Source organism: Dendrobates tinctorius, unplaced genomic scaffold (genome assembly GCF_039654945.1).
Source record: "Dendrobates tinctorius isolate UK_male_01 unplaced genomic scaffold, ASM3965494v1 ptg000294l, whole genome shotgun sequence".
NCBI classification, from domain to species: domain Eukaryota; kingdom Metazoa; phylum Chordata; class Amphibia; order Anura; family Dendrobatidae; genus Dendrobates; species Dendrobates tinctorius.
In genome coordinates, this window is record NW_027361961.1 from 2,993,041 (window position 1) to 3,014,236 (window position 21,196).

Sequence of the window (21,196 nt, forward strand, 5' to 3'; positions counted from 1 at the left end):
GCTGCTCTAGTGCTGGTGGAGGGGATAGATGGACGAGACAAGAGGGAAGGTAGAGAGGGGTCGGATACCTCGATGTGGTGACCGGTGGCGGTCTCTGAAGGGATCCCTCCAGAGGGAGGCAACTCAGAAGCAGGCTCCCAAGTGCTGCAGACGGTGCTAAAAAAGAGAAAAAAAAATATATTAATATATTGATTTCATTTAACATTGCTGAAAAAAAAATAGGTTAAACATGTTAACTGTCATGATCCAGTGTTGGATCTGGCGGTATTAAAAGCACAAAGTGAACTTTTTTTACTTTGGTTAAGTTCAAAGGTGTTTTGACTGTCCCCGGTGGTGGTTAGTGGTATTGCACCTTAGGTTAGGTTGCACTTAATTATGGTTCAGGTGTGACTCCCTATAAATGGGTCTCAGGGTGTTCACTCACTGCTGGTGATATTTCTTGCTGAGTTGTTGGAGAGCCTGGTGGAAGGATGGAGCTGGATTGGAGTCCTGCGCAGTCAGCCAGAGAGAACGAGTGCCAGCTAATGGTGTCTGCAGGAAGGACTGGCATGGCCTGGTGGAGTCGCAGTTTATGGTGTCGGCAGGAAGTGCGGGCATGGCTTAGAGGAGTGGCGACTAGGAAGAGAGTTGCACTCAGCATGCTCGACTTGGTTGCTGAGAACTGGACTCGAGCATGCTTGGATTCTTGGCAGAGGCTGGACTCATTTTGGGACTCTGTGTACTGGACTGCTGCAAGTGGTGATGGACTCTGCTCCCAGGCTGCACGATGGTGATGGATCCAGTTATGGTGATGGATCAGGGTGGAGGAGAAGATGCACACAGGTGGTGGGCTCTGTTGCTAGGAGCGTACGCAACAGAGCAAAGCTAAGTGGTGTTTCCCCTGTATTGTCTCTTTCCTCATGTGTGTTGTTAGTGCAGTGGTGGGATTAGTCTCCGCACCGACCCATTCCCTAGTGAGGGTTTAGGGTCAGGGCGAGCAAGGGGTTAAGGTTCGCGTGCGGCGACAGGTGCGGAGCCTGTATAGGGAATGTTAGGAGTGCAGGGACACTGGCTCAGGGGAGCTTAGGAGGTCTCCATGTCCCCATTCCCTATCGCAGGGCCCACCATTGTTAAAGTTTCCCAGGTTCCCCCCCTATTATTTAAATGCGCCTTACTGGAGGCGGTGTTTCCAGAAATATATTTATAACGTGTAATACCTAAATTCACCAGGTGGAGGCGGCGTATCCACCTGCACGTTCTATTTTTTAAATTCGCCCCACTGGAGGCGGTGTATCCAGGGTCACGTGTGTTATGGGTTCGCCTTGCGGCATCATCTGCGACCTGACACACGTGATCATGACATTATCACCAGCCATACTTTTTTTTTCTGGTGAGATTCGGCCATGTGGAGACCTGTGGTAATTGCTGCCGGGCCTCACTGAGGTGCAGTGGGGAGCGGCATGGTGTGTTAGAGCCGCTGCAGCAGCAGTTATCAGGGTCTGGGGCCTCTACTCAGATAACCAGAGAAACAAAAATGGCGGCTGCGGTCTGGCAAAAGCCCCTAGAGTCGCTGCTGGGGAGCGGGACTTGCTCATGCACGGGGAGGTACCCAGGCAGGTGGGAGGAATGGTGCCCCACGGAGCTGCCTGGTATTCCCCGAGGTGAAGGGGTACATCCCTGTGGTGAGCAGACTAGGTGTATAGTCGCTGCTGGGGAGCAGGACTTGCTCTTACAGGGGACGCACCCAGGCAGGTGGGAGGAATGGTGCCCCACGGAGCTGCCTGGTATTCCCCGAGGTGAAGGGGTACGTCCCTGTAGTGAGCAGATTGGTGAATAGTCCGCGGGGCTCATGCCAAATCTTCGATGCCGCCCCTCCTGGTCGTGTGGAGGCGACCAGCGAGTGTATATATTTTCCTCCATATTCCTGCGGCTATGGTACTAAAACCCCCTAGAGTCGCTGCTGGGGAGCAGGACTGGTTCATGCAGGCGGGCACACCCAGGCAGGTGGGAGGAATGGTGCCCCACGGAGCTGCCTGGTATTCCCCGAGGTGAAGGGGTACGCCCCTGTGGTGAGCTGACTGGTGTGATAGTCCACGGGGTTTTACGCCAAATCTTCATACCATCGAAGAAGCCGCCCTCCTGGTCGTGTGGAGGCGACCAGCGAGAGTATATTTCCTCCATTTCCCGGTCCCCTTCTCCTCCTGGTGTGTGCAGCAGGGGTGCTGCGGGGGAGTAGGGACAAATCTCTACCCTCGCCATTAACCAACCCTAGGAGGCGCAGTCCTCATGGTGAAAGGGTTGGAGGGTGGTGTCCCTTGGTGAATAGTGGGGGTGTGAGTGTGGTGACACAGGAGGACGCCTCTGTTGAGTCCAGAGTGAGTTCACCAAGTTATGACATATGTATGTGTGCAATAAACGTTCAGATCCGGACCTGTGTGTGAACGAGCATGTATGGGTGCCCACTAAAAAACATCTTGTGGAAATGTATTGTGGAGTCTGATCAGCTCTGAGCAAACATATACATACATAAACTCGTTCCCCAGGTCGGCGCTGTGGAGATGAGTGGTTCCTCCAAAATGAACATGTATTGCCAATACCAGCGGTGTTTGTCATAAACCTGAAGTGTCAGGGAATGGTGGGGTGAACTCAGGGTCTGGGCGTCCCCGCTGTAGGTGTTTCCCTAATGAGGGGTGGTCTTGAGGGTCCAGAGGCCCCTCATTAAGGAGGGGGTACTGTCATGATCCAGTGTTGGATCTGGCGGTATTAAAAGCACAAAGTGAACTTTTTTTACTTTGGTTAAGTTCAAAGGTGTTTTGACTGTCCCCGGTGGTGGTTAGTGGTATTGCACCTTAGGTTAGGTTGCACTTAATTATGGTTCAGGTGTGACACTCTATAAATGGGTCTCAGGGTGTTCACTCACTGCTGGTGATATTTCTTGCTGAGTTGTTGGAGAGCCTGGTGGAAGGATGGAGCTGGATTGGAGTCCTGCGCAGTCAGCCAGAGAGAACGAGTGCCAGCTAATGGTGTCTGCAGGAAGGACTGGCATGGCCTGGTGGAGTCGCAGCTTATGGTGTCGGCAGGAAGTGCGGGCATGGCTTAGAGGAGTGGCGACTAGGAAGAGAGTTGCACTCAGCATGCTCGACTTGGTTGCTGAGAACTGGACTCGAGCATGCTTGGATTCTTGGCAGAGGCTGGACTCATTTTGGGACTCTGTGTACTGGACTGCTGCAAGTGGTGATGGACTCTGCTCCCAGGCTGCACGATGGTGATGGATCCAGTTATGGTGATGGATCAGGGTGGAGGAGAAGATGCACACAGGTGGTGGGCTCTGTTGCTAGGAGCGTACGCAACAGAGCAAAGCTAAGTGGTGTTTCCCCTGTATTGTCTCTTTCCTCATGTGTGTTGTTAGTGCAGTGGTGGGATTAGTCTCCGCACCGACCCATTCCCTAGTGAGGGTTTAGGGTCAGGGCGAGCAAGGGGTTAAGGTTCGCGTGCGGCGACAGGTGCGGAGCCTGTATAGGGAATGTTAGGAGTGCAGGGACACTGGCTCAGGGGAGCTTAGGAGGTCTCCATGTCCCCATTCCCTATCGCAGGGCCCACCATTGTTAAAGTTTCCCAGGTTCCCCCCTTATTATTTCAATGCGCCTTACTGGAGGCGGTGTTTCCAGAAATATATTTATAACGTGTAATACCTAAATTCACCAGGTGGAGGCGGCGTATCCACCTGCACGTTCTATTATTTAAATTCGCCCCACTGGAGGCGGTGTATCCAGGGTCACGTGTGTTATGGGTTCGCCTTGCGGCATCATCTGCGACCTGACACACATGACCATGACATTAACATTTGAACTACAGAAATGGTGTGTGGAATATTTACCTTCTGCTCACCATCGTCGACAGGAGGAACGACAGGGCTCTGTAATGTTTATACTGGGTGCTCCTGCTTCCTCTTGATCCACTCGGGGCCTGCATCTCCTTGTTGAAGTCCCTCTTGAAGCGATCCCTGAGCGACCGCCACCGTATGATAACCCTGTCACCTGTGAAGGAAAAAAAAAAGTTGTTAGTATTCAACACTTCACATGCTGTAATATAAGTTACTGAAATTGGAATACTTACGCACAAAATCCCTGGCCCTCGCATCGAGCTCCTCCCACAGTTCTCAACAACCTCCGAACACACCTCATCCCATAGCCGTCGGGTGGTTGGTTGGTCGGCAAGTAAGTGGTTTGCAGTGTTCCACAGCGGCTCCCGTGGTTGCACAACCTCAATGAGGGTGTCCACATCAATGATGAGAGAATCTTCCACAGGTCTGTGGGAAGCACGCTGTGAAACCTGTGAAGAAAAAAAAAACAAAAAAAAAAATATGATTACATTCAAACACATGAGGTTCATTAATCAATCGCCCAAATAAAGGGTTACTTACCGTTCGCCGACCACCAGATGAATCACCTCGACGACGATGGGATGTCCTGGGAGTCGCTCTAGTGCGGGCACTGGATTCTGAAGACTGTAAAAAAAATAATAATTTTTGGTTGGATGGAGGCGTAGTTATTGTGTGTGCTGTGATGAATGTTTGTGTTGGGTGTAGCATTATGTATGTATGTATGTATGTATGTGAGTTTTTGTATCTGCTAAACTTACACTCTGCGCGCCCCCTCCTTGCATTTCTCCACCCTGCATGTCTCCTCCTGGAAGCTCCTCAGATTCAGCTTCCTGTGAAAACATAATACATGCATATAGGGTTAAAAAAAAAATGTGTAAAATAAGGGTAAAAAAAAATAAAAAATTATTTACCTCAGTTCGCTGATGATGTGAGGGGGAGCTCCCAGAAGAAGACATTATTGCTGCGGCCTGGCTTGTGGGTCTGCTGCGGTCTGGCTGGTGGGTCCTTCCTCAACGGATCGCTGGCGGTTCTGCTGCAGCCTGGCGGGTCCTTCCTGAACAGATCTGCAAGTATAAAGACACTTGTTAAGCTACTATACAAAGGTTAACAAAAGCTTTCAGGCCTTTATACTTACTGGGAAAACTGAAGTTTTTCCTATGTGCATCTGCTGCAGTCTGGCGGGTATGCTGCGGCCTGGTGGGTTCTTCCTGAATGGATCTGAAAGTATAAAGAGAATTTTAGTAACATAAAAAAAAAATTCTTCATTGGTATTAATGTGTGTAATTTGCAGAGAATGTATCACTGAGAGTATACCCACAATTTTAAGTGTTTGCATGTGTGTAAATTCCCTTACAATCTCTCACTGAGAGTGTAACCTCACTGTGATTGGATGTGTGTAATTCCCTGAAACTCTCACTGAGAGTATACCCAAGTGTTTGCATGTGTGTAAATTCCCTTACAATCTCTCACTGACAGTGTAACCACACTGTGATTGCATGTGTGTAATTCCCTGAAACTCTCACTGAGAGTATACCCAAGTGTTTGTATGTGTAAATTCCCTTACAATCTCTCACTTGAGAGTATAACCACACTTGTATACCAAAAACCAACACTTAATGTAACCTTTTTTGCATGTATACCCATCCTTAATTTTACCTGGTTTTAAAATAATACTACGGACAGTTTTTATAAACAGTTTTTATTAAATTTTTTTTTATATTTTTTTTCACAAGTAGGAGCTACTCTTCTCTTTATTTTAAATACCACAATAAATGAAAAATAAAAAAACAGTGATATACTACAGTAACACCACATACAATACCACAGTTACACAACATACAATACACAACACAATCACAGCACAATTGCAAATATGCAAATAAAATTACAGTACTATGAAAATAAATTGCAGTACACATGCAACAGAAAAACAATTAAAGTATGAAAAAAAACCATAATAAAAATACAGATACACACACAGACATGCAACACTGGGAGGCCACAAACATACATGCAGGAAGGCAGACTGTTATGAATGGGTCACTGAGGAGGAAAAAAGCAACACACGCTAAGTCTCAGATAACCAGAGAGGTTGGTAACTATGCAGACTGCAGAGCCCTGATCTTAACACACAACTAGAAGCAGTCGTGGAGCGTGCCTACGGTGGTCCTGGACGCCTCGTCACAACCGGAGAGCTAAATAAGCCTAAAGTAAGAAAAGAGGAAAACTAACTCCCCAGAGCAGACCCCAAAGGAAAGACAGCCCCCCCACATGTATTGACAGTGAAACAAGATGAAAACACAAACAAAGGCAGAAAAATAGGCTGAGCAAACAATGGGGCCAAACTAACTTGAAAGGACAGGAAAGGAAAGATACTGTCTGCAATTTGCCAAAAAACCCTACCAAAAATAATGTCCAACGCTTCTGATAACAAAATTAACCCTGAAGTCACTAGACTTTTACCACGATATCAGCACTCTGGAATATTCTGAGACAGAGCAAAAAGAGGCCAATCTAATAAAGGACAAAAAGGCAAATTGGCAAATACAGATAAATAAGAGTGGAAATTCAGCACAGCCCAGCCGGGCTGGCTGACCACACAAAAACTGAGTTGACCAACAAGAGCAAGTGTGAACATTAGCAAAAAACAAACTTAACTTGAGAAGACTGGAGCAGAGCTGAAGTACAAGACCTGAGAAACAGACTGAATCACCAGCAACAGGATAGGGAGTTGGCTGTCTTATATCCAGTCTGATACTCCAGAGATCCAATCACTATCCTCCTTGTCAGGTGGCAGAACATTACCAATTAAACTAACCTCACTACCTCCTGTCACTACCAGAGTGAGAGCGGAAGGAGAACTCCCAGCTGGTGGAGCAGAAAATGAGCTCATAACAGCAGACCACACACACACAGGCAGGCAAGCCACAGACACACAGACATGCCCCACACAAATTGGTTTTATACTCACACAATAATTGCAGGCTTTGCTAGCAGGCTGTTCGTGCTGGCTGGCAATGGCAGGCCGCTTGGTCCTGGCTTGGTGCTGGGCAGGTGCTGGCAGGCCTCTTGCTCCTGGGCTTGTGGCTCCAGGGGGCTTGTGGTTCCAGGTGTCTTGTTGCTGGGCAGGTGCTGGCTCTGTCTCTGTCTCCTCAGTGTGGCTCGTGCCGGATGTCTGGGCCCAATGTTTAATTAGTCCACCTTATATAGTTTTTGGACTGTCTGGAAAAGTATCTTTTTTTCTGAGCATGCTCAGTGCGAAAAAGCAGATTCCGCCGGCGGATTCTGCAAAATAGCGGATCCCAGCGGATCCGCCGCCCATAGGTGCCCATTCTACCACATGGCAGACGACAGCGGATACGCCGTCTCCCGCCATTTTGACAGCGCCAAAAAACCTTGCAAAGTCCGTTCACCTCAGACAGAATCCGCCAAAAATCTGGCAGATCCGCCGAATAGCGGACTTAATGGATGACCATCCGCCAAAATGCTTCACTAATGTATCACAATGGGAAAAAATGGCGGATCCGCCACAAGAAAAGCGGATCCGCCATTTTCAAATTTTGGCGGATTTTGACTGATGGTGAAAAACTGATGTGTGAAACAGGCCTAACGGACGACCACCCGCCAAAATCCGCCACTAATGTATCTCAATGGGATAAAATGGCAGATCAGCCACAAGAAAGCGGATCCGCCATTTTCAAATTTTGGCGGATTGTGACTGATGGTGAAAAACTGATGTGTGAAACAGGCCTAAGATGAATCCTTGTGCCTTCTTTTGTCGAAAGTTTTCCCTATCTGAACGTAATTATGATGTGGGAAATCGGGAGTTGTTGGCTATGAAGTGAGCGTTTGAAGAGTGGAGACATTGGTTGGAGGGGGCCAGACATCAAGTTGTGGTCCTCACTGACCACAAGAACTTGATCTATCTCGAATCAGCCAAGCGATTGAATCCTAGACAGGCTAGGTGGGCCTTGTTTTTCACGCGTTTTAATTTTGTGGTCTCCTTTCTTCCGGACAATAAGAATATTAAGGTGAATGCCCTCTCTAAGAGTTTCTTTCCAGATTCTCTTGATGTGACTGAGCCTACTACCATTCTAAATGAGGGTGTGGTTCTTTCCGCTATTTCACCCGATTTGAGACTTGCCCTGGAGGAATTTCAAGAGGACAAACCTGAACGATGCCCTATGGGGAAATTGTATGTCCCCGACCAGTGGAGGAGAAGAGTAATGTCTGAAATTCACTGCTCCGCGTTAGCTGGTCATCCTGGTATTTTTGGTACCAGAGACTTGGTGAGTCTGTCTTTTTGGTGGCCTGCTTTATCTCGTGATGTCAGGAATTTTGTGCAGTCCTGTGGGACTTGTTCTTGGTCCAAACCCTTTTCTCGTTCTAGTGGTTTGTTAATGCTCCTGCCAGTGCCCAGGAGGCCATGGACCCATATTTCAATGGATTTTATTTCCGACCTCCCTGTCACTCAGAGAATGACTGGTATCTGGGTGATCTGTGATAGATTTTCCAGGATGGTCCATCTTGTACCACTGCCAAAGTTGCCATCCTCTTCTGAGTTGGTGCCCTTGTTTTTACAGCAGGTGGTTCTTTTGCACGGTATTCCGGAGAAAATTGTGTCTGACAGAGGAGTCCAGTTTGTTTACAGATTTTGAAGAGCTTTTTGTTGTAAACAGGGAATTCAGTTGTCTTTCTCCCCTGCATTTCACTCTCAGACCAATGGGCAGACTGAGAGAGCAAATCAGACCTTGGAAACCTATTTGAGATGTGTTGTGTCTGCTGGTCAAGATGACTGGGTCTCTTATTTGCCCTTGGCTGAATTTGCTCTAAATAATAGGGCTAGTTCTGCCACTTTGATGTCTCCTTTTTTCTGCAACTTCGGGTTTCATCCTCTGTTTTCTTCAGGGCAGGTGGAGGCTTCGGCCTGTCCAGGTGTTGATTCTGTGGTAGAGAGAATGCAGCAGATTTGGGATCAAGTAGTGGATAATTTGTCTCACTCTCAGTAGAAGGCCCAATGGTTTGCCAACCGGCATAGGACTGTTGGTCCACGGTTTAAAGTGGGTGACATTGTTTGGTTGTCCTCAAAAATATTCCTATGAATGTTGCCTCTCCAAAATTTTTTTTTTTTAAATCAAATACTTTTTATTCAAGAAAGCATACAGGATAGTATTACATACATAATTATACATTAGAGTACAAATTATAATACTTTTCCCATTTTTTAATAAATGCAAATACACCAAACACATCCCTCCCCCTTCCCATAACAAGAAAACCTCCCCCCCCCCGTCGCGCATCTACAATCCTTATCCATGCATTACATTGTTGTACATTTTTTATAACCATAATAACCTATTTTTGACGAGTTCTGCGGAAGCCAATCCGGGAAAGTCCAACCAGCCCCCCCAGATATTCTCGTAGTGGTTCATCTTGCCTCTTTTCTTGTATACGCTTCGCTCCAAAAGGATTACAAAATTAACTCTATTTACAAATTCCTTCCTAGTAGGCGGATTCTCATCTAACCAGTGCAATGTGATAGTCTTCCTTGCAACATAAAGCAATCTGGCTATTGCTAGTCTACCCCATTCATCCAACACCACCTCCTCTACATGTCCTAAAATACATGTCAATGGATCTCGAGTAATATTTGCTTCCACCAAATCCAGGACCCCAATCCAAAATGCCTGTAATCTTGGACAAGACCATAGCTTATGAAGAATATCAGCTTCATCCATCGTACATCTCGGACATCCAGAGTCTGCCCTTAGTCCAGCTTTTTTCATCCACACAGGTGTCCTATATACCCTATGTATAGTGTATAACTGTGACACCCTCCCAGATTCACTTATAGATATTCTAGGGACATATTGTAAAACCGACCCCCACTGCTCATCCGATATGTCTCCTAAATCCCTTGTCCATTTGGATCTAGCCATCAATGGGTGTCTATCCAAAAACGTACCCAGCAATCCCCTGTAAATTATCGATATAAGACCCCTAGTACCCCTCTGGGGGCCAAGCATATTCAACATACTGTCATTCTGAATCACTATCGGTGACCTTCTCCACTGTCTAGAGAATGCGTGTCACAGCTGCAGATACTGGTAAAACATAGTATGCACCAAAGGGAACTCTTCCCTTAGTGTTTCAAATGTTTTAAATGTCTCACCATCTAGCATCTGTGACACATACCATATACCTATTCTTCTCCCCTGTCCAAAATTCCGTAGACTTAGCAGTTCAGTCAGCCGGGGGTCAAACCAAATGGCTGTGTATCTCATGTATTCCCCTATACCTCTCCATAGCTTTATTTTTTCCACAGTTTTTCAAGCAACACCAAAGTTGGAAACCTTTTAGGATTCAGACGAAATTTACCCGCCTCCACAGCAACCAGCAGCGGGCCCCTCCCTACCACATGAGAAATAACCTTCCCCACTGAGCTTATAAGATCATGATCCCCCCATCCTATCAAATGCTGGCATTGGGACCCAATATAATACAGCCATGGGTTGGGAACCGCCAAACCTCCATCATCTTTTGGACGTTGCAACAGTTCCAACTTAATACGAGCTCGACCTCCTTTCCATATCAAATCACGGAAAATGGCGTTAGTTTTATAAAATCTATTTTGAGGCAGCCAAACTGGTGCATTGTGTAGCACATACAAAAGCTGAGACATAAGTATCATCTTTATTAAGTTAGCACGCCCAGCCATTGCTAAATTTAATTTCCTCCATGCTGTAATTTTCTGTTTAAATTTACCTAGCAGCGGGTTCAAATTAAGTCTTTCATAATCTTCAATATTATTTGACACCCTAATGCCCAAGTAAGTGAATTCTGTAACCACTTGAACCGGAGTTGGCTGATCTCCTACAAGAGTCCCACCACCCAGCAGCAACAAAACGGACTTATCCCAATTAATGCAGATCCCAGATATACCGGCATATTCATCAAGAACCCTCATCACCCTCCCCAAGGAACCTTCCGCATCTCCCAAAAATAGCAACATGTCGTCAGCATAGAGTGCCACTTTTTCCTCCTGTATCCCATATTTAAATCCTACAATATTTTGGTCCCTTCTAATCACTGCTGCCAGTGGCTCTATTGCTATAGCAAACAATAAAGGGGATAAAGGTCATCCCTGTCGTGTGCCTCTAAACAAGGAAAAACCCTCAGACATTTGGCCATTTACACATACCTTGGCCCTAGGAGCAGTATATAGCAACTGAACCCATTTGATAAACACTTCCCCAAAGTCCATGTGCTGCAACGTAGCCAACAAGTATTTCCATTCTACGCTATCGAATGCTTTGGCCGCGTCCAACGACAAGATCGTTCTATGCCCGTCACTATCCGCCTTCACTTGCATATTAATAAAAAGTCTCCTCAAATTCATCGCTGTGGACTTGTTAGGCATAAAGCCTACCTGATCCCCATGCACTATAGATGTTATAACTTTATTAAGACGGTTAGCCATCATTTTAGCCAGAAGTTTTGTATCTGTCGTTAGTAGTGAGATTGGGCGATACGAGGCCGGGTCAGTAGGGTCCTTGCCTTTCTGAGGGAGCACAACAATAATTGCCTCCCGCATGGACCGTGGAAGTTGACCTCTATCCATCCCTGCCTTATATACTTCCAGCAAAACAGGTAGCAAAAATTTCCTACATTTTTTGTATACTTCACCAGTCAAGCCATTCATCCCTGGAGCCTTTTCATTAGCCATAGAGGCCATCGCTATCTCCAGCTCCTCCAAGCTAAACCGTCTATCCAATAATTGCTGATTCTCTGCAGACAATCTGGGAAGCTCAGCTCTGACCAAGAAATCATTAATCTCTGTATCTGTCGGATGTGCCTGTGATCTATATAAATTAATATAAAAACCCTCCATCACCTCTAGTATGCCCGTAGTATCTCTAACCTCCTGCCCATCGTCTCCCCTCAAGGCAATTATATAAGCATTGTCTGTCTGTGCAGCAGCTACTAGGGCCAGGAGATAACCGTCTCTCTCTCCTTCTTCAAAGTATTGCATAGTTTGGAACATCTTTTTTTGTTCCACCATCCGTAAGGAAAGCGCATTTATTGCAACCTGAGCCTTTTTAAGCCTCTCCTCCGCCTGAGTGGATGGGTACAAGGTCAGTGCCTCCTCCGCCTCTCTCAGTTCCCTGAATACCCATTGCTTAGTATTCGTCTGAACCCTAGATGTTCCTTTAATACAAAGCCCCCTAAAGAAAGCTTTCATGGCCTCCCAAACAACTCCCTCATGGGCCGTACCACTATTAACCTTGAAGAACTCTTGGAGCTCTTTCTCTAGATCACCTCCTTTATCAATTAACTGCAGCCAGAAGGGGTTTAATCGCCAAGGGGGTTTGTTATTCATTATCTGACCCTGCTCACCAAGTACGACATACACAGGAGAATGGTCAGACACCGTTCTAGTCAAATATCCCACATCTGTCACAAGTCTTAACATCTGGTTGTCCCCCAACGCCAAATTGATCCTTGACAAAGAAGAAAAAGTCTCTGAGAAGCCCAAGAATCTACGCACCCCAGAGTTTCGGACCCTCCAGAGATCAATCATAGATGTTTCTCTCAACAAAGCACCAAATGGAGTACAGTTACCCCCCGGTTTCATTTCCTCTCCCCTACCTCTGTCCCAATGAGAGTCAGGTACATTGTTGAGATCCCCCACCACCAAGTATGGGACTCCAGGGAAGCCCACGATAATTTCAAGTATTTTCAAAAACAGTGTATTGTTATACGGTGGCGGAACATACACAGATATGAGCAGTATAGGCCTACCACTAAGTTTGCATAATAGACACACGTACTGCCCCTCCGGGTCAATGATCACGTTGAGCTTTTCAAACTTCGTTCCCTTACATATCAAGATACTTACTCCCCTCGAATAGACAGAGTACGTAGCATGATAGCTCACTTGTATCCAACGCCCATTCAGGGTGTGAATCCTGTCTGGGACCATATGAGTCTCCTGCAAGCATATTATAGCTGGCTTCGCTGCGCGCCAAAACTGAAAAATTACTTGATTTTTAACATCAGCTGCAAGGCTTCTAACATTCCAGCTCAGAAATGTCACGTCACCCAACATTGATACTCAGACTTGTATATGACATAAAATGTGCAACAACATGTAAATGTCCTGAAGAAGAAGCATGACATAAACCATCCCCATTACCCTCCACCCCCCCTCCCCCAACAACTATCCCTAGAACAAAAAAAATTGTAGCAAAGAAAGCCAGATATCTTTTCCCGTATTGGAAAAAAGAAAAACAGGCGTTTATTATCCTTATCCGATCTTAACCTCGCCATATCCACTCCCAAATCAGATCCTCCAATACAAGGATCCTCTATGTCTTAAACTTGTGAACAAAAATGAACATAGTATATCGCCACAAAGAACCTCCCAGGAAGCCACCATAAGTGGCAATTAGGTCAACAGACGCACAGTCCATGAAACCTTCAGTCTGCAGAGACTTTCTCCTTTTCCAACCGTAGTTGTTTCTCATTACAGTCCAGCCATCTGAGAGCATCCTTGGCATCAGAGAAAAACTGAACTTTATTTGCAGTTACGATCCGCAGCTTGGCAGGGTATAACATGGAATATTTCACACCAATTCCCTGTAACCTTTTCTTGATATCAATAAATCTGGCTCTTTGCTTTTGCACTTCAATAGAATAGTCCAGAAAAATGGAAATTGCAGAACTATTAATCACAAGGTCTGAGTGATGTCTAGCAAGCCTCAAAATGGTATCTCTGTCCCGGTAATGGAGCACTTTAGCTATTACAGTCTGTGGTGGACATCCAGGGGGGAGGAGACGCGTGGGAGCCCCGTGAGCTCGTTCAATGGCATAGAACCGTGACAATTTATCAGCACCCATCTTTTCCAAGAGCCATTTCTCAAAGAATTCCGTAGTGGTATTGCCCTCAACTTTTTCTGGCATGCCGACCAATCTCAAGGTATTGCGCCGGGACCTGTTTTCCAAGTCATCCACTTTGGCCTGGACAGCAGTAAGGGTCATTGCCATTTGATTATATTCCTTCTCAGCTCCTTCTAGATAGTCCTCCGCAGAGCTGACACTTTTTTCAACTTCTCCCACTCTCTCCTTCACCACATGCATAGGGTGCTGAATTTTAGTCACGTTAGCTTGGATGTTGCCTAGCTGTCTCGCCATGTTGCTGATAGAGGAGTCACAGTGTATTATGGCGCGAAAAACATCTTTTAAGGTCGGCTCCTCCTGCAATAACAGTTCTCCCTTCTTTCCCCTCAGCAACTCTGCATTCACCTCACCATGTCCTGTGTCACTTCCCTGAGAGCCACTCTGAATCTCATCTTCACTTTCAACATTATCCACCTCCCTGTTATGAGCGGGTCACCGTGGAGGAGAGCAGGCCCAGGCTAAGCCACAGAAAACCAGAGAGGTTGGTAACTAAGCGGATTGTAGACCCCTGATCCTATCCACACAATTAGCTTTAGCCGTGGAGCGTGCCTATGATGATCCTAGATGCCTCGACACAGCCATAGAGCTAACTAAGCCTAAAGCAAGAAAGGGGAAATCTAAACTGCCCCAGAGCAGACCCCAAAGGAATAGATAGCCCCCAAACATATATTGTCGGTGAGACAAGATGAAAACACAAACACAGGCAGGAAAATAGACTGAGCAAATGATGGGGCCCACACTGACTAGACAGGAAAGGAAAGACACCGTCAGCAATCATGCAAAAAACACTGCAAAAAGTCCAACACGTCTGATGCAAAAAACACTGAAGTTGCACGACTTCGCCCACTATATCAGCACTCTGGTATATTTTGAAAGCAGAGCAAAAAGAGGCCAATCTAATAAGGGACAAAAACAAACTGGCACAAGCAGTAACATATGGACGGTGATTTAGCACAGCCCCAGCCAGAGCTGGCTGACCAGCACAAAACTGAGATAGACAAAACCAGATCAAATGCAAATAGAATAGCAAATGAACACTTAGCTGAACATGCAGGGAAAGAGCTGGAAACATCAGACCTCAGGAGACAAGAAGAAAATCACCAGCAGGGATCAAGGGAGTCGGCTGACTTAAATCCCAATGTGAAACCCCTGATCTCCAATCGTCATCCTCATCATCAGGTGGCAAGCCTCTGTTAATCAGATCAGCTCCATTACCTCCTGTAACCACCAGAGGGAGCCCAGAAAGAGAACTTGCAACCCCTCTGTCAATCTGACTAGCTCCACTACCTTCAGTAATAACCAGAGGGAGGCCAGAAAGCGAATTCACAACACCCCCCTGCTCAGTTTCCTCCTCTCCCTTCTCATACCTCTGTGATGTGCACACATCTCCTCCTCCATCTTCGTTTTGAGTCTGTGCCCTCCTGTGGTCCTGGCAAAATGCTGTAATCTACTTACAGCATCCATCTTCCTGCTCTCATCTCGGGCCAGCCCCTCCTCCACCTCACCAGCAGCATGAGCGCCATCTTGGGCTGTCCTGTCCGGATTCCAGGCATTCTTTCTGAGGCCTTTTTTGCCTGTCATGGATGATATAGGAGCATTCCAGAGGATGAAACAGGGTCACCGCACTTTCATCTTCACAGTAGGGAGATAATGAAGTGTTTCTAAGTGTCACAAAGTGTGTCCTGGCTAGATACTGTGCAGGAGCTGAATGAGCACACATCTGCTCACATCTCACTCCAGGCCACGCCCTCGTCTCCAAAATTTCATTAGACCTTATAAGGTTTTGGAATGCCTTAATCCCATTTTTTCCGTTCGGCTCTTCCAGGAACGTTCAAGATTCACAACGTCTTTCATAAATCTTTGTTGAAAAGGTTTGTGGAGCCAGTAGTTCCCATGGCTGCGCCCCCTGATCCTGTATTGGTTAAGGGTAATCTGGAGTATGAAGTAGAGAAGGTATTGGATTCTCATCTGGTTAGACAGGGACTCCAGTACTTGGTCAAGTGGAAAGGTTATGGTCAGGAGGATAATTCTTGGGTCTTTGCTTCGGACATTCATGCCGAGAGATTGGTTCGCGCCTTTCACTGGGCCCATCCTGATCGGCCTGGTGGTGTGGGTGAGGGTTCGGTGACCCCTCCTCAAGGGGGGGATACTGTTGTGAACACTTTTGACCTGGCTTCTGAGTTTGGGCTCCCTCTGGTGGTTGATCCTGGTAATGGAGCTGGTCTAGCTGACAGAAGTCAATCACCTGAGCTGGATGATTGGAGGTCAGGTGTTACAGACTGGGGAGATTTAAGTGAACAACCTTCCCTCAGCTCTTGCCGGTGATTTTGTTTGCTTCCTGAGCATATTTTGATGTCTGCTTGTCTACTGCTCCGTCCTGCATCTTTCAGATAAGTTATTTGTCTTCTTGAATCTTTTTTTGCATTGGATCCATTTTTGCTTGTCTCTGATTTTTGCTTAGCTGGTGTTAGTTCAGCCTCGTTCCCTGTTGGGACCTGTGCTGGACCCTGTTCACACCAGAGTTCTGATCTAGTGGGGGAGAGGTTGTGTGGCCTCAGTATTTTTGCATATCAGACGTGTTGGATTTTCCTTAGGGTTTTTTGCGTGATTGCAGACAGTATCCTTTCCTGTCCTGTTCTATCTAGATAGATTTGGGCCCCATCATTTGCTTACTCTATTTTCTGCCTTTGTTTGTGCCTCATCTTGTCTCACTGGCAATATATGTTTGGGGGCTATCTATTCCTTTGGGGTTCTAATCCGGGGCAGTTTAGCTTTCCCATTTCTCTCTTTAGGCTTAGTTAATTCTGTGGCTGTGTCGAGGCGTCTAGGGCATTGTCCCACAGCTAATTCTAGTTGTGTTGTCAGTTTAGGGATCTGCAGTTCGCTAGCTACAACCTCTCTGGTTATCTGGTTGCCTAATCTATTCCTCGTTACCCTCCTCGGTTACCTAATCATAGCACACTACGCTACTGCATGTACAGCAGCATCCGTTAGAGCGGCGCTGTGCGCGTCTTAAGCTCTTTTCTGTTCTAGGCATAGGCTGGTTAGTGGCGTCCACCAGTGCTGCGCTGTATGCTCTTAGTGCGGCAAGGAACTACTTGCTGCATCCTGTGACTTTTAACAGGGCACAGCATTCTATAAGCGTCTGTCCAGGCATCACAGCCGCGGCGCTGAACGCTAGTGGTACTACAGGGACTCTAACCCTGTGTCCTTGGGGCAGAGCCCTGTGGCCCTACACTAGCGCTCCCCTGCCGAGTCCAGTGAAGATAAACAGGCTCTGGCATTTCTTCCAGTGGCTCTGTGAGGTAACAGAGTTCGCTTCTATACACACCGGGTCAGTGGTTAACCCGTCAGTGTTCAGCTAGTAATCCGCCATTGCTAAGCAGCAGGTTACCATCATATTTAGTGCGATCCTCAACCCTAACAAAGGGTACCATCATTTCTGTCCAGGACTATTTCATGAGTTTTATTTTTTATTTACATTCTGTGGAAGCATGTCTGAAAAGCAATGTCTGGCTTTCATTTGTTCATTTTTATATATTTTTTATTTATTATTACTTTTGTCAGATTCAAGTTATTTCTGTGACCATTGTGGAATTTTCTGTCATTAAACGAGGGGTGCCAACAATTTTGTCCACGTGTGTAGGAGGACTGAATATTTTGACTCCACACCCACTTTCCAGAAATTAACATGCAGTGAATATTGGAGAGTGAAAATTACACATTTTCCACTATATTACCCAACACATAGTGCCCAGATTATGCTCCAGGAGACACACTGCAAATTAAATGGATTCTTCTCACTATAATATTGCTAAATACAGGGATCCTAAATGTTGTTTGCGCACACTGCAAGACTCAGACGTGAGAGTGGATTTTGCTGGATTGGTTTATAGAAACCTTGTAGCTTTTCAACAGCCTTTGAGCCACTAATAGTGTGGGAACTTCGGTTTTTATATTGACAGATGATGGACCTGAGTGGAGATTTGTTTTTTTGTGAGATGAGAATTGGTATTATTTTCGCCTACATAACATTGATTGGTTTCTTTTTATTGGACATTTGGGAGGCAGAAGGAACAAACAGTTGAACACCACACACTACTTGTTCATCCAGCAAGGTTTTCTATTAGACTGTGAACTGTCATTGTCTTGGTAAATAAAATGTTTAACATAGCTTGCCATTTCTATGGACAGTTTAAGTAGAAATGTTCAAAAATATAAAACTCATGGATATTTTATTAAAAAATAATAATTTTTTATCTTAGCAGATGACTGTACCTGGAGATCAGAGGGACAGCTGACATCTTCAATTTTTAAATATGATAATTTTGAGATCCTACGAGATACAACTGATGTGATTGCTGTTAATCCAGATATACCATCATACATTCACAGCAGAGATCTGTCATCTGATCCTGTAAAACAGGTCCTGTCTTCTGATTCATTACCGACTACTAAGGAAAAGCAAAGTCACAAAATAAGCATTGAAAAACAAACCGCTCTGAAAGCAAAGAAGCCTTTTTCCTGTTCAGAATGTGGGAAATGTTTTAACAATAAATCAGATTGTGTTAGGCACCAGAGAATCCACACAGGGGAGAAGCCTTTTTCATGTTCAGAATGTGAGAAATGTTTTAACCGAAAAGCACATCTTATTAGTCACCAGAGAACTCACACAGGGGAGAAGCCTTTTTCCTGTTCAGAATGTGGGAGATGTTTTAAGTGGAAATCGGTTCTTGATAACCACCAGAGAATCCACACAGGAGAGAAGCCTTTTTCATGTTCAGAATGTGGGAAATGTTTTGGACATAAATCACATTTTGTTGCTCACCAGAGGATTCACACAGGAGCAAAACCTTTTTCCTGCTCAAAATGTGGAAAATGTTTTAACTGGAAATCGGTTCTTGATTACCACCAGAGAACTCACACAGGGGAGAAGCCTTTTTCATGTTCAGAATGTGGGAAATATTTTGCAGTTAAATCACATTTTGTTACTCACCAGAGAACTCACAAAGTGGAGAAGCCTTTTTCCTGTTCAGAATGTGGGAAATGTTTTAACCAGAAACGGTATCTTGATAGCCATCAGAGAATCCACACAGGGGAGAAGCCTTTTTCATGTTCAGAATGTGAGAAATGCTTTAACCATAAATCAGATTTGGTTAGGCACCAGAGAGCCCACACAGGGGAGAAGCAATTTTCATGTTCAGACTGTGGGAAATGTTTTAACAGTAAATCAGCTTGTGTTAAGCACCAGAGAATTCACACAGGGGAGAAGCCTTTTTCATGTTCAGAATGTGGGAAATGTTTTACTTATAAAGGGAATCTTGATGAACACCAACTAACTCACACAGGAGAGAAGCCTTTTTGCTGTTCAGAATGTGGGAAATGTTTTAACAGTAAATCAGCTTGTGTTCAGCACCAGAGAACTCACACAGGGGAGAAGCCTTTTTCATGTTCAGAATGTGGGAAATGTTTTAACAGTAAATCAGCTTGTGTTAAGCACCAGAGAATTCACACAGGGGAGAAGCCTTTTTCATGCTTAGAATGTGGAAAATGTTTTAACAATAAATCAGCTTGTGTTAAGCATCAGAGAATTCACACAGGGGAGAAGCCTTTTTCCTGTTCAGAATGTGGGAAATGTTTTAACCAGAAAGTGCATCTTGATAGTCACCAGAGAGCCCACACAGGGGAGAAGCCTTTTTCATGTTCAGAATGTGGGAAATGTTTTAACAGTAAATCAGCTTGTGTTAAGCACCAGAGAATTCACACAGGGGAGAAGCCTTTTTCATGCTCAGAATGTGGGAAATGTTTTAACAGTAAATCAGCTTGTGTTAAGCATCAGAGAATTCACACAGGGGAGAAACCTTTTTAATGCTCAGAATGTGGGAAATGTTTTAACAGTAAATCAGTTTGTGTTAAGCACCAGATAATTCACCCTTTTTCATGTTCATAATGTAAATATTAATCAACTGTTAATAAACATCAGAGATGTCACATAGGGGAGAAGACTTTTTATGTTCAGAATGTTGGAATCATTTTAATAAAAATTGGATCTTCTTAATGGGGTTGTCTCGTGTCATTCCTCATGTTTGCTGACAAAAGGATGAAATTAAACTTTATTAATTCCAAATGTAAAACTATACCCATAATTCACCCCCTGAAGGTTAGTCAGAAGGTGACTAACAGAAAAAACATATACCCCACATCTCAATATATAGGGTGAGTTGATGTATACAAACGCACTCTCCAAACCTCTCATTTCTATGGGTTTCGTCATCCTCACCAAAGGCGACTCATCAGCAGACTTTATTTAATATTGACCTATATTAAAGCGAGACTAGACAAAAAAACTAAAATCCTGTATCATGTTGTAACGAATGGAAACGGAGGCACTGGTGGTGAAGTTCACATTCATTTATTTTTTGAGTGGAGCCTCGGGACCACGGTCCAGGGGCTCCGAAGGGGGGGTGATTAGTGAACCCCAGGTATTCGCAGTAAGACCCCTCGAACATGATGTAAATGGAGTACCGGGAGGACACAGGTGCCACCTCCAGTTAGACACTAGACACATGGCATCTGTCCCAGCGGGACAAATGGGTAACCAGAGTATACAGGTATGGTAGAGCTGACTGGCGGGAGTCGGGTATACGGGTAGAAGCTGACACTGACGATGACTGGGTAATCTTGGGTATGTAAGTGGAAGCTGACTCCAATGGAACTGACATAGTGCAGAAGTTCGGATGGCTAAGTGGCGGGACAAGACGGAACTGAAGCGGCTGGTCCAAACGTCCTGGATAGCCAAATAACAGGTCACTGATATTCTGTGGAAACAAACAGTGTAAGCAGAGTACTAGATGGAATACTGCAGACAGAGCAGACACAGAACCAGAACAAGCACCAGCAGATACTCATTGCACCAGCGCCCTCCCTATGGCGGAGGGGGCAGAAATAGCAAGCAGTGCGCTGCCACTGGCTAATTACTCTTTTTGAAAAATGCGTGCTGTCTCTTTAAGAGACCTAGAGAGCACTCGCATGCGCTCCCGGCCTTAATCTCATACCTGCCACACGCCAGGAAGCAGGGGTAGCAGCAGGACATCAGGCAACGGATTGAAAGCGAGGACCCTGTCGGGGGTCTCGCAGAGGTATGGCCCTCATAGCATGAGGATGGGAACCTCGCCAAGGGTCTCACTGAGGTACAGGCACAGATGTAACACATGTTATCCGAAACAGAAAACTAGCCACATATTGGCTGATTCCAGACTTCACACTATACATTTTGTAGTTTATAAGCCACTCCAGTGGCGGTCAGTCAGGAATAGAAAGTATGTGAAAATACAGTGTAGTTATTGTGTTTTTCCTCCTATAGGGACTGCCCTA

General features: G+C 45.5%; 1 protein-coding gene across 1 annotated transcript in view; it reads left to right on the forward strand.

Moving 5' to 3' along the window:
* The window catches only part of LOC141072988 (uncharacterized), a 56,011-nt gene extending 36,131 nt beyond the window's left edge, over positions 1–19,880 (forward strand). The window contains exon 7 of the mRNA XM_073560255.1: positions 18,091–19,880. Coding sequence (XP_073416356.1) covers positions 18,091–19,691 — 1,601 coding nt within the window. The 3' untranslated portion in view covers positions 19,692–19,880. The remainder of the gene's footprint in view (positions 1–18,090) is intronic.
* The last annotated feature ends 1,316 nt before the right edge of the window (positions 19,881–21,196 follow it).